At 56.2% G+C, this 12,744-nt stretch overlaps 5 protein-coding genes across 5 annotated transcripts; 2 read left to right on the forward strand and 3 right to left on the reverse strand.

The window, feature by feature from the left end:
* Positions 1-1,588: 1,588 nt before the first annotated feature.
* SCP_0214990 (hypothetical protein) lies at positions 1,589-2,607 on the reverse strand (the record flags this gene model as incomplete). Its single annotated transcript, XM_027755392.1, has 4 exons — positions 1,589-1,595; positions 1,648-1,867; positions 1,918-2,359; positions 2,557-2,607. The coding sequence occupies 4 exons, from the start codon at positions 2,605-2,607 to the stop codon at positions 1,589-1,591; spliced, it is 720 nt and encodes a 239-aa protein (XP_027611193.1).
* Positions 2,608-5,978: 3,371 nt separating this feature from the next.
* On the reverse strand, positions 5,979-6,371 carry SCP_0215000 (hypothetical protein; the record flags this gene model as incomplete). Its single annotated transcript, XM_027755393.1, has 1 exon — positions 5,979-6,371. The coding sequence occupies one exon, from the start codon at positions 6,369-6,371 to the stop codon at positions 5,979-5,981; it is 393 nt and encodes a 130-aa protein (XP_027611194.1).
* A 1,063-nt stretch (positions 6,372-7,434) lies between these two features.
* SCP_0215010 (hypothetical protein) lies at positions 7,435-7,590 on the forward strand (the record flags this gene model as incomplete). Its single annotated transcript, XM_027755394.1, has 1 exon — positions 7,435-7,590. One exon carries the CDS (start codon positions 7,435-7,437, stop codon positions 7,588-7,590), a length of 156 nt encoding a protein of 51 aa, XP_027611195.1.
* Positions 7,591-9,189: 1,599 nt separating this feature from the next.
* SCP_0215020 (hypothetical protein) lies at positions 9,190-9,738 on the reverse strand (the record flags this gene model as incomplete). Its single annotated transcript, XM_027755395.1, has 1 exon — positions 9,190-9,738. The coding sequence occupies one exon, from the start codon at positions 9,736-9,738 to the stop codon at positions 9,190-9,192; it is 549 nt and encodes a 182-aa protein (XP_027611196.1).
* Positions 9,739-9,897: 159 nt separating this feature from the next.
* On the forward strand, positions 9,898-10,053 carry SCP_0215030 (hypothetical protein; the record flags this gene model as incomplete). The annotated part of the gene is made up of 1 exon (XM_027755396.1): positions 9,898-10,053. The coding sequence occupies one exon, from the start codon at positions 9,898-9,900 to the stop codon at positions 10,051-10,053; it is 156 nt and encodes a 51-aa protein (XP_027611197.1).
* Between the last annotated feature and the right edge of the window lie 2,691 nt (positions 10,054-12,744).

Here is a 12,744-nt window from a genome sequence, read left to right on the forward strand (position 1 = left end):
ACTGTAAATCGTGGAGTTCCGATATGCATAACGTGGCAGTCCCGTAGCACTACTCGGGGAGTTTGCCTCTGGCCAGCTAACATTCGGCGGAGTGTTCGCCTCTCACTCGATCGAGGCTGTTGTGTTGTAGATGCAATCTCGTGGATCACGGACTTTCTACGATACCTTCCTTTTTTGTTTGCCCGCTCCCCTAACTAGCGACAACCACGACATCCAGAAGAGTATGCTTGCATAGATGGTACCCCCAGATGTTCGCGAACACACCCGTGGCACGACTTGGAGCATGACTCAGACATTGATCAGCTTGCTCGAATCTCGCGCCTTTCAACATCCATTCGTCTCACTCACCATCACCTCTACGGCCGCCATCCCCGACCTCAGATGCCCACGTCGCTGCACCGCACAGATCACAGCGCCATCGAAGTTGCGCGCTCACACTCTTCACACGATACAGCCGCTTTCCGCCATTATGCTGCCCCCTTGCGATATTGTCGCGCTCATCAAGACCCACGAGCTCGATCGTGGCGTTCGTAAACAGGGTGGTAGACCATTCGACATAGACCGGTGCGCATGTCCTGTTCTTCACCGCGGCATGGCCGGTTTCTCGGCTTACTGCTCTGTGCTTTGCGTTTGATCTTTCCTGCGGGTTTCATCGTTGGACGTGAATCTACCGCACGGCGCAGTCTGGTATTTGTGCGTATGATGCTGACTCCACGGCCGAGTTTTTTTGGTGCGATCTCAATCGCAGTCCCACTCGCGGTGGTTGTCCTCGCGGCGCCCACCCTAGAAGCTGCTGATTGCGGCGATGTTCACCGTGGACGCGTGCAAAGTCCTGCGACTCGTGTGCGGCCTATTCATTGTGCAGGCAATAGTCCGCAGCGGGCTCGATCACAGAGCGCTTCGTCGCATTCCTCAGCGGGCTGGCGGTGGTCAAGTGCTCTTCATGCAGCATGTAGTGAATGATAGCCAGCTGAATGTGTCGGCACTGTATGCGCCGGGGAGAAGTCGATGCACCACCTGTGAATTCACTCCGCGGTCGGTGTGGAGGTATTTGTCGTACGATTCGGCTTTCGTCGTGTTCTCGTCATGGATGAGGATGACCTCATGAACAGCTCTGGGGGCACGCGTCTTTATCCACATGAGACCTTTCCGCCGTGCTCGTCTTTTCTCACCGGCGCTTTCAGCCATCATACTCACCAAGTCGCCTGATACCAACGAGAAGAGGACTTCCTTAGTATACAATTGTCAGTCCCTGTGCTCTGTGTCTTCCTCCACCATGTCTTGTGAGTTGCGAGGTGTCGAAGTCCAAATAATAGTACTTAACATCTGGAAAAACCTCTGCGGCGGTAGCTCCAGGCCACCGATCATAGCAATCAGTATCACGATGGCGTGCCTGTAACTCGGGGCGCTACTCCATGCACGCACTGTAGCTATCATAGCCTTCACTCCGTCATCTATAGCAGTACCGCGGGCATGTACACTTGGGCAAGGCTTTGTAGACTATAGGGTTTATGTACTCTATATAGCCAAAAATTCTAAGTACTTCTGTAAAACATATGTCCATCGATAAAAGGGTTCAAGTAAAATGTCACAGCCTGTTCATAGACATTGTCAGTAGTCCAAGCGGTATCAATACAAGAGCCACACTTCGGAACCAAATGACATGGCCGCATGAGATCGTCAACATGAACAATCTCCGCATTGCGGCCGCGATTGCGAGTGGACCGACTGACTTGATACATATTCACTGCACGGTCTGGTTGCGGTCGGAACTCCGTGAACCACTCAACATATGCGAGAGGGTGTGGGTAGTGTCCAAACTGATGGGGTAAGTGAAATATCGCGCGGACTTGCCCTACTCGTAGACCTACCACAGAGTCAGTTAAGTGCAGCGCAATAACAAGGTGAAGTACATACCTTGGAACCCGCGCTTCTTGATGGGATCCGTGCAAACAAGTGCCATGTCGAAGTGAGACGGTGAGCCTGGTTTGCGTCCGGTAGATGAGGGAGGGATAGAAGGAACAGCGCGGATTCTCATCCGGCTGTGCTTGTCGCTGATATGTGGATTGAACGGCATCTGTACAACTACCTGGTTGTAAACGTTGAAACGGTCCTGTGCGGCAGGCTTGATCGTGTTATGAGGGAGGTGTTTCTGCAAGAATGATGTGAGTGCGGGGAGGAAATCGACCGCTCCATGGGCATTCTGCAAGTGTTCAACTGACATCCTCGGCTTAGGGCATGTCTTCGCGAGCTTATGCACGGGCTCTGCATCATCTGAGACCACCGATTGCGGGAGTACATCAGTATCCTCTGGCTCGGCATCTGTGTCATAACCCTCGTCAACTTCCACAGAGACGTGCTGTGCAGCCGGTTATGAGGCCTCCTAGGCCGGCCGTAGGGTCGCAGAGGGCGGGGGACCCCAACCCTAGGATGGGGGTTCGCTGAGCCGAGGGCTAGGGGTGCATGTCCGCTTTAGGAAGGAGGCCATTGCCGAACCCTATGGACAGTGCCGTAGGGCATGTGCGTCATCATTAGCGCTGGTGAGGGGCCTCTGACCTGCGTGGCCGTCGTGGACGGCCATGCACGGAGAGGCTCCACTGGCTGCATAGGCCAGGTGGCACAGAAGGTAAACCACGCTGGGCACGAGTGGCCGTCCTGGATGGCCGTTCGAGGTGCATGAACTGCCAGTACTGAGTGGAACCTGAGCCAAGGCTAGGGGTATGTGTCTGCTTTGGGAAGGAGGCTGTTGCTGAACACTACGAAAGGTGCTGTTGGCACGTGTACCATCACTAGCGCTGGTGAGTCGCCACTGTCCTGCACGGCCGTCGTGGACGGCCATGCATGGTGGTGGTGGTGTATTACCGACATGGGTCCCAGTTAGGAATGCTAGGCTGCCACTGTAGTAAGCATATGATAAACTAGACCTGTAGTAATGTACTACGCAATCATGATATGTATTATTACAGCGACACATCCATAACCAATGCCACTTCAAAAGCCTCATACTCCTCAACCATAGCTCGCGGCCAAAAGAGGCTCAGATGGCTGTATAGGCCAGGTGGCACAGTCAGCAAAGCACAGCGGCTGTGAGTGGCCGTCCTGGACGGCCATCTGCTATAGTGGCCACCAGGGGGACAGACCACAAGTGGCAGTCCAGGAAGGCCATATACAGCTTGCACAAGAAATGGCCTTCCCGGACGGCCACCTGTGGCACTGACCATGAGTGGCCATCCTGGACGGCCACCTACTGTTGTGGCCACCAGAGGGATAAACCAAGTGGCAGTCCAGGAAGGCCATGCATGGCTTGCACAAAAAATGGCCTTCCTGGACGGTTATGAGGCCTCCTAGGACGACCGTAGGGTCGCTGAGGGCGGGCAACCCCAACCCTAGAGTGGGGGTTCCCCGAGCGGACGCTAGGGGTACGCATCCCCTTTGGGAAGGAGGCCGTTGCCGAACCCTACGGACCGTGCCGTAGGGCACGTGCGCCATCACTAGCGCTGGTGAGGGGCCTCTGACCTGCGCGGCCGTCGCGGACGACCATGCGTGGAAAGGCACAGGTGGCTGCACAGGCGAGGTGGCGCGGGGGGGGGGCGAAGCACGCTGGCCATGAGTGGCCGTCGTAGACGACCGTTCGAGTTGCATGGGGTGCCAGGTCTAAGTTGAACTTGAGCCAAGGCTAGGTACGTGTCTGCTTTGGGAAGGAGGCTGTTGTCCAACACTACAAAAGGTGCTGCAGGCACGTGCACCATCACTAGTGCTGGTGAGGGGCCGCTGTCCTGCGTGGCCGTCGGGGACGGCCATACATGGTGGTGGTGGTGTATTACCGACATGGGTCCCAGTTAGGAATGCTGGGCTGCCACTGTAGTAAGCATATGATAAACTAGACCTGTAGTAATGTACTACGCAATCATGATATGTATTATTACAGCGACACATCCATAACCAATGCCACTTCAAAAGCCTCATACTCCTCAATCATAGCTCGCGGCCAAAAGAGGCTCAGATGGCTGCATAGGCCAGGTGGCACAGTCAGCAAAGCACAGTGGCTGTGAGTGGCCGTCCTGGACGGCCATCTGCTATAGTGGCCACCAGGGGGACAGACCACAAGTGGCAGTCCAGGAAGGCCATATACAGCTTGCACAAGAAATGGCCTTCCCGGACGGCCACCTGTGGCACTGACCATGAGTGGCCATCCTGGACGGCCACCTACTGTTGTGGCCACCAGAGGGATAAACCAAGTGGCAGTCCAGGAAGGCCATGCATGGCTTGCACAAGAAATGGCCTTCCTGGACGGCCACCTACAGTACTTATCAGAAAAACAGATGTATCGTTTCAGGTGTCGGGTGACACCCATATATAGCAAGTCACCTTCCTTTTATGGAGTCACCCGAGGTGTTCGAGGTGTCGAGGGTGACCAGGTGACGAGGTGTTCGAGGTGTCGAAGGTGACCGGGTGACCGGGTGACCAGGTGACCGAGGTGTCGGAGGTGACCCGGGGTGACTGTAGGCCGCATACAGATAACTGTAGACCGCATACAGAATGCTACAGACCGCATACAGAGCACTACAAACCACTCTAGATCGCATACAGACCACTCTAGACCGCATACAGAATGCTATAGACCGCGTACAGACCATTATAGGCCATTATAGACCACATACAGACCACTATAGACCGCGTACAGACCACTATAGAGCGCATACAGACCACTATAGAGCGCATACAGATCACTATAGACCATCGTAGACCACGTACAGACCACTATAGACCGCATACAGAGCACTACAGACCACTCTAGACCGCATACAGAATGCTACAGATCGCATACAGACCACTATAGACCATTATAGACCGCGTACAGAATGCTATAGACCGCATACAGACCACTATAGACCGCATACAGAATGCTATAAGCCACTATAGGCCACATACAGAATACCGTACGCCACATACAGAGTACTATACATTGCATACGAACGCTTATAGACCACATACCGACGTTCGTAGACCACATACAAATATTCGTAAGATGGCATACAAATATTTCTAAGCGGCACACAAAAGATACTTTGTAAGCGACGTACCGATACTCGTAGATGGCATACAAATATTTCTAGGCGGCATACAAAAAACACTTGTAAGCGACATACCGAGGCTTACCGTAGGCAGCATACAGAATACCATAGATGACATACAGAGCACAGTAGACGACATACACAGTGACGTAACCGACATACCGACATTTCTAAGCAGCATACAAATATTTTTAAGTGGCGTACAAATATTTGTGAGCGACATACGAACGCTTACCACTGACGACATACAGAGCGTCGTAAGCGACATGGACATACCGACATTTGTAAGTGGCATACAAATACTTCTAAGCGGCAAACGAACATTTCTAAGCGACATACAAATATTTACGAGGGACGCACCTATCTATAGGCCGCAGGCCTAACGCTACGTTAGGCCGCCCGCCTTTCGGCCTCGACATCCCTTCCTTCCTCCCTCGTTTTCGGTCCCTCGGCTATCTCAAAAGAACGCCCGATATCGAATCTACCCACCACCCGAAGATGGGATTCGACCGAGCTCTCGGTCGCCGTGGCCACCGGCGGCAATCAGCCGACTTTCCCACCGCGCGCGTTTTCCACTTCTCGATTTTTTCCCATCCCCTTCGTCTACCCCTGGCCTCATATTGTATATGGTCCGACAGCCTGACCTTCTGGCTTCAAGGGGCCACCGAGTTCGAGAGGGATGTCGCACTCTGGTCAAAGATTTCGCCGGGATAAGTGGCGGGGCGCGCGCCAGCGCGCTCATCGTGAGTTCTCTCCCTTCGTTTCCGACGTTGCGCTCACTCAAATCCCTCGAACGCGATACAGTCCGGTAGACGAAGGTCGTGGCTACAAGACGACACCCCGCTCGGGAAGAATGGCCTCGTCGTTGTGAAGATGTAGGGGAGGGAAGTGGAAGGGCGCGCACTAGTGCGAACGAGGTAAGCTCACCCACAACCAAAACCCTTCCATTCGCCCATCGTGGGGGCTCGAAACTGCCTGCGAACCGTACAACGGGTCGTAGGCGGCTTGTTTCTGTCTGTCTCCGTGGTTTCTGGTCCAACGCAGCGCGTCACCATCGTGCTTCCGTGGCGACATCTCTACCTCCACCTCAGCTTGAGGCTCGCGGTCCCCTGCGCCATCGCGAAACTGCTGCGAACCGTACAACGGGTCGTAGGCAGCTTGTTTCTGTCTGTCTGCGTGGTTTCTGGTCCAACGCAGCGCGTCACCGTCGTGTTTCTGTGGCGACACCTCTACCTCCACCTCAGCCTGAGGCTCGCGGTCGCCTGCGTCATCGCTCAGAAATGTTCGAGCGCGCATTCCTTCTGGAGGGTTCGAGAGGGCCCAGGTGAGTCAAACAAACAGTTTTTGTTTGTTTTTCAGCCGTGCTAATCTTTTATAGCGCAGTCATCATCGTGCGGGCCACCGCAGTGCAACAGCGGCTCGCAGCCACCTCCTCGCAGTCGCCAGGGCATCGCGAGGCTTCGCGAAGCCCCACCCCGCCTGGCTGCACTGTTGCCCGACCCTCGTCGATGCACGCCAGCCCACCGCGGTGAAGGATGGTGCTGCGGTCGTCGCACCGGCCACTGAGGTGCAACGATGGCACGAAGCCCCCGCCACATGTTTGTCACGGCTCCGCGAACCACCAGCCTACCTCTTGGAACTCACCGCCAATGCTCCTTGACCCGCAGAGGGCCTCCGCAATGAACGACCACACCCCGGTCATCGTGTCGGCCACCGCGGTGCCACAATGGCACCCAGCTCCCTCTTCACAGTCTCCAGCTCTGTCCGAAGGCCCGCGTCACCTTCCAGCACCCCCATCCTACCCTCTTCGATGCGCGTTTGCGCTCCATGGCAAACGACTGCACCCCGGACCACCCCTGCAACATTGAGTGTCCGTCGCTCGACCAGAACCTCTCTCGCGCACTCAAACGCAACATGTTTGAACGCGCGTTTGCCCAGCACTGCTCGGGCAGTGTAGGTGAGTAAAAACAAAAACTTTCGGATTTTTTTACGGTGCTAAACCACTTCCACCCTACGTGAAGCCCGCCGTCCGCAAACGACCCATCGCCATCCCGCTCTCGTCGACGCTGCCCTCGCGTTCGCCCTCTGCGGCGAACAACTGCACGTCGGTCATCTCACCGGCCACCGCAGTGCAACAACGGCGCCCGGCTCCCTCCTCGCGGTCTCCAGCGCCCGATGAAGGTTCGCGTCACCTCCCAGCACCCTCACCCTATGCTCGTCGACGCATTTTCGCCCTGTGCGGTGAACGACCGTGCCCCGGACCTCCCCTCGAACATACAGTGCCAGTGCCCGGCGATACAGGTGAGTAAAAATATATATATTTTCGACTTTTTTTACCTGTGCTAACAACCTGTAGAAGATGCGAGCCCACGCAGGGAACACGGAACAACGACCAGCCTCCCCACTCCTCTCGAATGCCGCTGTCTCAGTCCCCTCGAACCCCGCGGACTCTGCACAACGCTCCGCCGTCCTCATCCGCGTGACCCAGCCACACGCGGGAAATGCGCAGCAATAGCGTGCGTGCACGCTAGGTCGACGGGCATGCAAGTTCACCGTCACAGTCCCCTCGAATGCCGCTGTGTCTGCACAACGCACCGTTGTTCTCGTTCGCACATTGCAAGTATATACACGGAACCTCACTACACAGCGCTCACACACCATTTCCACTCTCCCGCCCGCGGTCCATGTCATGTAGTACTATCCGTAGTACACAGCAGCCAATACATCATGTAATATCCTCGCGGCTGTGAAACGCTATCAGCCTGCTCGACGCCCGCAGGATTTGCCTAGACGGGCAGGTCAGCTGCCAAATCGGGCAATAAGTGGTAACAGGAGGACTTACCGGGAGAGCGGGCGCAGGGAATGGCATCGGGGTAGAGTAAGGGTAAAAGACTGTAGAATCATGCAAGATCTCAGCGGAATAACGAACGAGTGAACGAGGGCGGGAGCCCGAGCATTGCGCGGGCCAGCGGGGCGTGGGAAAGCCGTCGCCCAACAAGCGCCAGTGGGACTTAGAGCTTTCGTGCTCCTCCTGCTTGGCTCACCGCCGCGACACCCTTTCATAACGGCAAGGAGGCCTCTCCTCGCCGTTGCTCTCCTTTTCTTTTCGATTCTCTTGCTTGTTTGGGCCGTCTTTTCTGGTTTTTTTTCCGAGACATGGCGACACCTTCTCCCTCCACCTCGCGCTCCCCCAGGTTGTCGAACACCACCGTTCGGCGGTACGTTTACTTTCGGAGGTCGAAGGGTATTCCAGGTGAATCCGAAAAAAACTTCTTTCCCTATCCCACTGTGCTAACATTTTGCAGCCCCTTCGTTGTCGCGCCAGCCACCGCGGTGCAACAGGGGCGCGTTGCCCCCTCCTCGCGGTCGCCGAGGCCCCTCTAAGTCTCAATGCACCCAACTCCACCTCCCTGCACCCTCCATCGACCGTCTCCTTCGCGCGCAGGCCCACCACGATGAACGACGGCGCCCCGGTCGTCACACCGGCCTCCACCCTCCGCCTCGCGCTCCCCCAGGCCGTCGAACGCAAACGTTCGGCGGCACGTTTATTTTCGGAGGTCGAAGGGCATGCCAGGTAAGTAAAATAAGCTTTTTTGTCCCCATCCCACCGCGCTAACATTTTGCAGTCTCATCATTGTCGCGCCGGCCAATGCGATGCAACAGCGACGCGCTGCCCCCTCCTCGCGGTTGTCTCGGCCCCTCGAAGGCTCACCACACCCCACCCCACCTTCCCGCAGCCTCCCTCGGCCCTTGTCGACATGCTTAGGCAGACCACGGTGAACGACGGCACCGCAGTGGTCGCGTCGGCCACCGCGGAGGAACGACTGCGCCGACCTCCCTGCTGGCGTTCTCCAGCGCCCGACGCTGGCCCGCGTCACCTCCCAGTGCCGTCAGCCAACCGTCCTCGACTTTCGTTCGCCATCTGCGGTGAACGACTGCGCCCCGGACCTGCCCTCGAACATCGAGCGCCGGTCGTGTCCACCTCGCTCGCACCCTGAAACGCAACGCGTTTCAGCACGCGTATATCCAGCAGTGCTCGTGCAGTAGAGGTAAGTAAAAAACATTTTTTCGGTTTTTTCTAACGGTGCTAACGACCTCCACCCCAGTCGACACGCTACATCGAGCGGGCACGCACATCCGCCGCCCCGCTCCTCTCCAACTCCGCGGACCCACTCCTCTCGCACACCCCCGTCCCACTCCTATCGAACGCCGCGGTCCCACTCCCCTCGAACGCCCCCGTCCCTTTCCCCTCGAACACCGCGATGTCCGCACAAGGTACCTCGGTCCTCGTCCGCAGCCACAGATGCAGAACGCGCAGCAACAACGGCTCGGGATCGTGCGTCGACGGGCACGCATGTCCGCCGACCCTGTCCCCTCGAACCTTGCCGTTCGAGTCCCCTCGAATCCCGCCATCCCACTCCTCTCGAACCTGCGATCCCACTCCTCTTGAACGGCGCCATCCGACTCCCCTCGAACAGCGCCTTTTACGCACAATGCACCGCAGTCCTTGTCTGCGCATCCCACTCTTCTCGAACCCCCCGGTCCGAACCCTCTCAAACCCCGCCGTCCGACTCCCCTCGAACCTCGCCTTCCCATTCCCCTCGAATGCCGCCATCCCAGTCCCTTCGAACGCCGCGATCTCCTCACAACGCACCGTGGTCATGGTCCGCGCGATCCAGCGGGAAACGCGGAACGCGGAGCAACAGCGCATGCTAGGTCGACGCGCACGCACGCCCGCCGCCAAGCTCCTCTCGACCCCCCCGGTCCCACTCCTCTCCAACGCCGCCTTCTGACTCTCCTCCAATGCCAAGATCTCCGCACAATGCACCCGGTCCTCGTCCGCGCGACCCAGCCACACACCCGCAATGCGGAGCAACAGCGTGCGGGCACCCTAGGTCAACGGGCACGCACGTCCGCTGTCCAGTCCCCTCGAACCCCGCGGACTCTACGCAATGCACCGCCGTCCTCGTCCGCGTGACCCAGCCACGCCCAGTCGCCGGCACCGATAGTGCGTGAGGGCACACAACCACGATGCCCATTCCAACAACGACAGTGATACCTATCTCGACACATATAATCAGACTCCTCACGAGCCCGACACCGGCTTTACAACAATGCACACGTTCCTTCATCTGCTCCTGCTGATCACCGCGACACACGCCTTCCAGATCCCCTTCTCCCGTCACCAGGCCTCGCTCTCTCCTGCGCAGGTTACACAACCTGCGGAGCCACGTTACGCTCGTACACATCCACTTTGACGTCAAGCCGGAACCGCTCGCGCGTCTTCACGATCCAGAACGATGCCGAAGACCCGCCCGCGCCCGCTCCAATAACTGCGATCTTGTTCGGTGCACGCCGTGCCCATCGATGGCGTTCTTTGGGGTCGCTCGCTCGCCGACGGAGGTGCTCAAAATGAGCATGGGGGCGGAGCGGGACGTCGCGCCCAAGTTCAACTCACTGACGTACCACGAGCGTGTGCGACGGCGCGACGGGGAGGAGGTGCCGGAGGAGTAGGTGGTCAAGATATTCTCGTAGAAGTGCGTGGGGGACGCGTGGCTGGAGAGTGTGTTTGGGAATGTGGGGTGAGTGCGCAGCAACAGCGTGCGGGCACGCTAGGTCGATGGGCACGCAAGTCCGCCGTCCCAGTCCCCTCGAACGCCATTGTTTCTGCACAATGCACCACCGTCCTTATTCGCGTGATGCAAGGGTATACACAGAACATGACCACACTGCAAGCATACAATATTTCCACTCTCTCGCTCGCAGTTCGTATCATGTAGTACTATCCGTAGCACGCAGTAGCCAAATATATATATATATATTGCTTCATCCCACCGTTAGGCCACCAGACTTATCGCCTCCGCACCTTTTCACTTTGACCTCACATAATACCCAAGCACCGTCATCGCAGCATTAGTTATCTGAGCGTTATCTGAACGTTAGACTGACTGAGCGTCATCTGAATGTTAGACTGACTCAGCGTTATATGAATGTTAGACTGATTCAGCGTTATATGAATCTTATGTGAACGTTATGCACACTGAACGTCATCTGCACGTTACGCTGAATGTTAGGCTGACTGAGCGTTATCTGCCAATGAGATGACCGTGATCAGGATCCCACACGGTGATATGTGTGAGTGTAATAAACTACACATAGACCATGAACAAAGGACTGTAGACTGCATATCAACATTCGTAGACTGCATACAGAGTGCTTTTATAAAAATCCACATCGTGAACTTGAAGTTTTAGACCGCATACAGAGAGTGTCGTAGGCGACATACGAATGTTGGTAGATGACATACAAATATTTCCGAGTGGCATACAAAAAATCGTCATAAGCAACATACGACATTTGTTATACGCAGCATACAGAGTACCATAGGCCACGTACCGACATGCGTAGACCGCATACAGAGCATCGAAGGCGACATACATATCACGCTTTTATAAAAATCGACCGCACGTTGTAGACCGCATACAGAATACGGTGGACCACGTACAGAGCGTCGTAAACCACATACAAACATTTATAGACCACGTGCCGACATTCGTAGACCACATACGAAGCGTCGTAGACCACATGCCGAGCGTCGTAGGCGACATACAAACGTTCGTGGATGGCATACAAATACTTCTAAGCGGCATACAAAAAATACTTCTAAGCGACATACAAAAAATACTTCTAAGCGACATACGAACGCTTATTACGGGCAGCATACAGAGTACCGTGAATGGCATACGGATTAGTTAGGTTAGGGTTATGAGGCCTCCTAGGCCGGCCGTAGGGTCGCAGAGGGCGGGGGACCCCAACCCTAGGATGGGGGTTCGCTGAGCCGAGGGCTAGGGGTGCATGTCCGCTTTAGGAAGGAGGCCATTGCCGAACCCTATGGACAGTGCCGTAGGGCATGTGCGTCATCATTAGCGCTGGTGAGGGGCCTCTGACCTGCGTGGCCGTCGTGGACGGCCATGCACGGAGAGGCTCCACTGGCTGCATAGGCCAGGTGGCACAGAAGGTAAACCACGCTGGGCACGAGTGGCCGTCCTGGACGGCCGTTCGAGGTGCATGAACTGCCAGTACTGAGTGGAACCTGAGCCAAGGCTAGGGGTATGTGTCTGCTTTGGGAAGGAGGCTGTTGCCGAACACTACGAAAGGTGCTGTTGGCACGTGTACCATCACTAGCGCTGGTGAGTCGCCACTGTCCTGCACGGCCGTCGTGGACGGCCATGCATGGTGGTGGTGGTGTATTACCGACATGGGTCCCAGTTAGGAATGCTAGGCTGCCACTGTAGTAAGCATATGATAAACTAGACCTGTAGTAATGTACTACGCAATCATGATATGTATTATTACAGCGACACATCCATAACCAATGCCACTTCAAAAGCCTCATACTCCTCAACCATAGCTCGCGGCCAAAAGAGGCTCAGATGGCTGCATAGGCCAGGTGGCACAGTCAGCAAAGCACAGCGGCTGTGAGTGGCCGTCCTGGACGGCCATCTGCTATAGTGGCCACCAGGGGGACAGACCACAAGTGGCAGTCCAGGAAGGCCATATACAGCTTGCACAAGAAATGGCCTTCCCGGACGGCCACCTGTGGCACTGACCATGAGTGGCCATCCTGGACGGCCACCTACTGTTGTGGCCACCAGAGGGATAAACCAAG

The sequence above is a fragment of the Sparassis crispa genome, assembly GCF_003851025.1.
Source record: "Sparassis crispa DNA, contig_000001F, whole genome shotgun sequence".
Lineage (NCBI taxonomy): Eukaryota > Fungi > Basidiomycota > Agaricomycetes > Polyporales > Sparassidaceae > Sparassis > Sparassis crispa.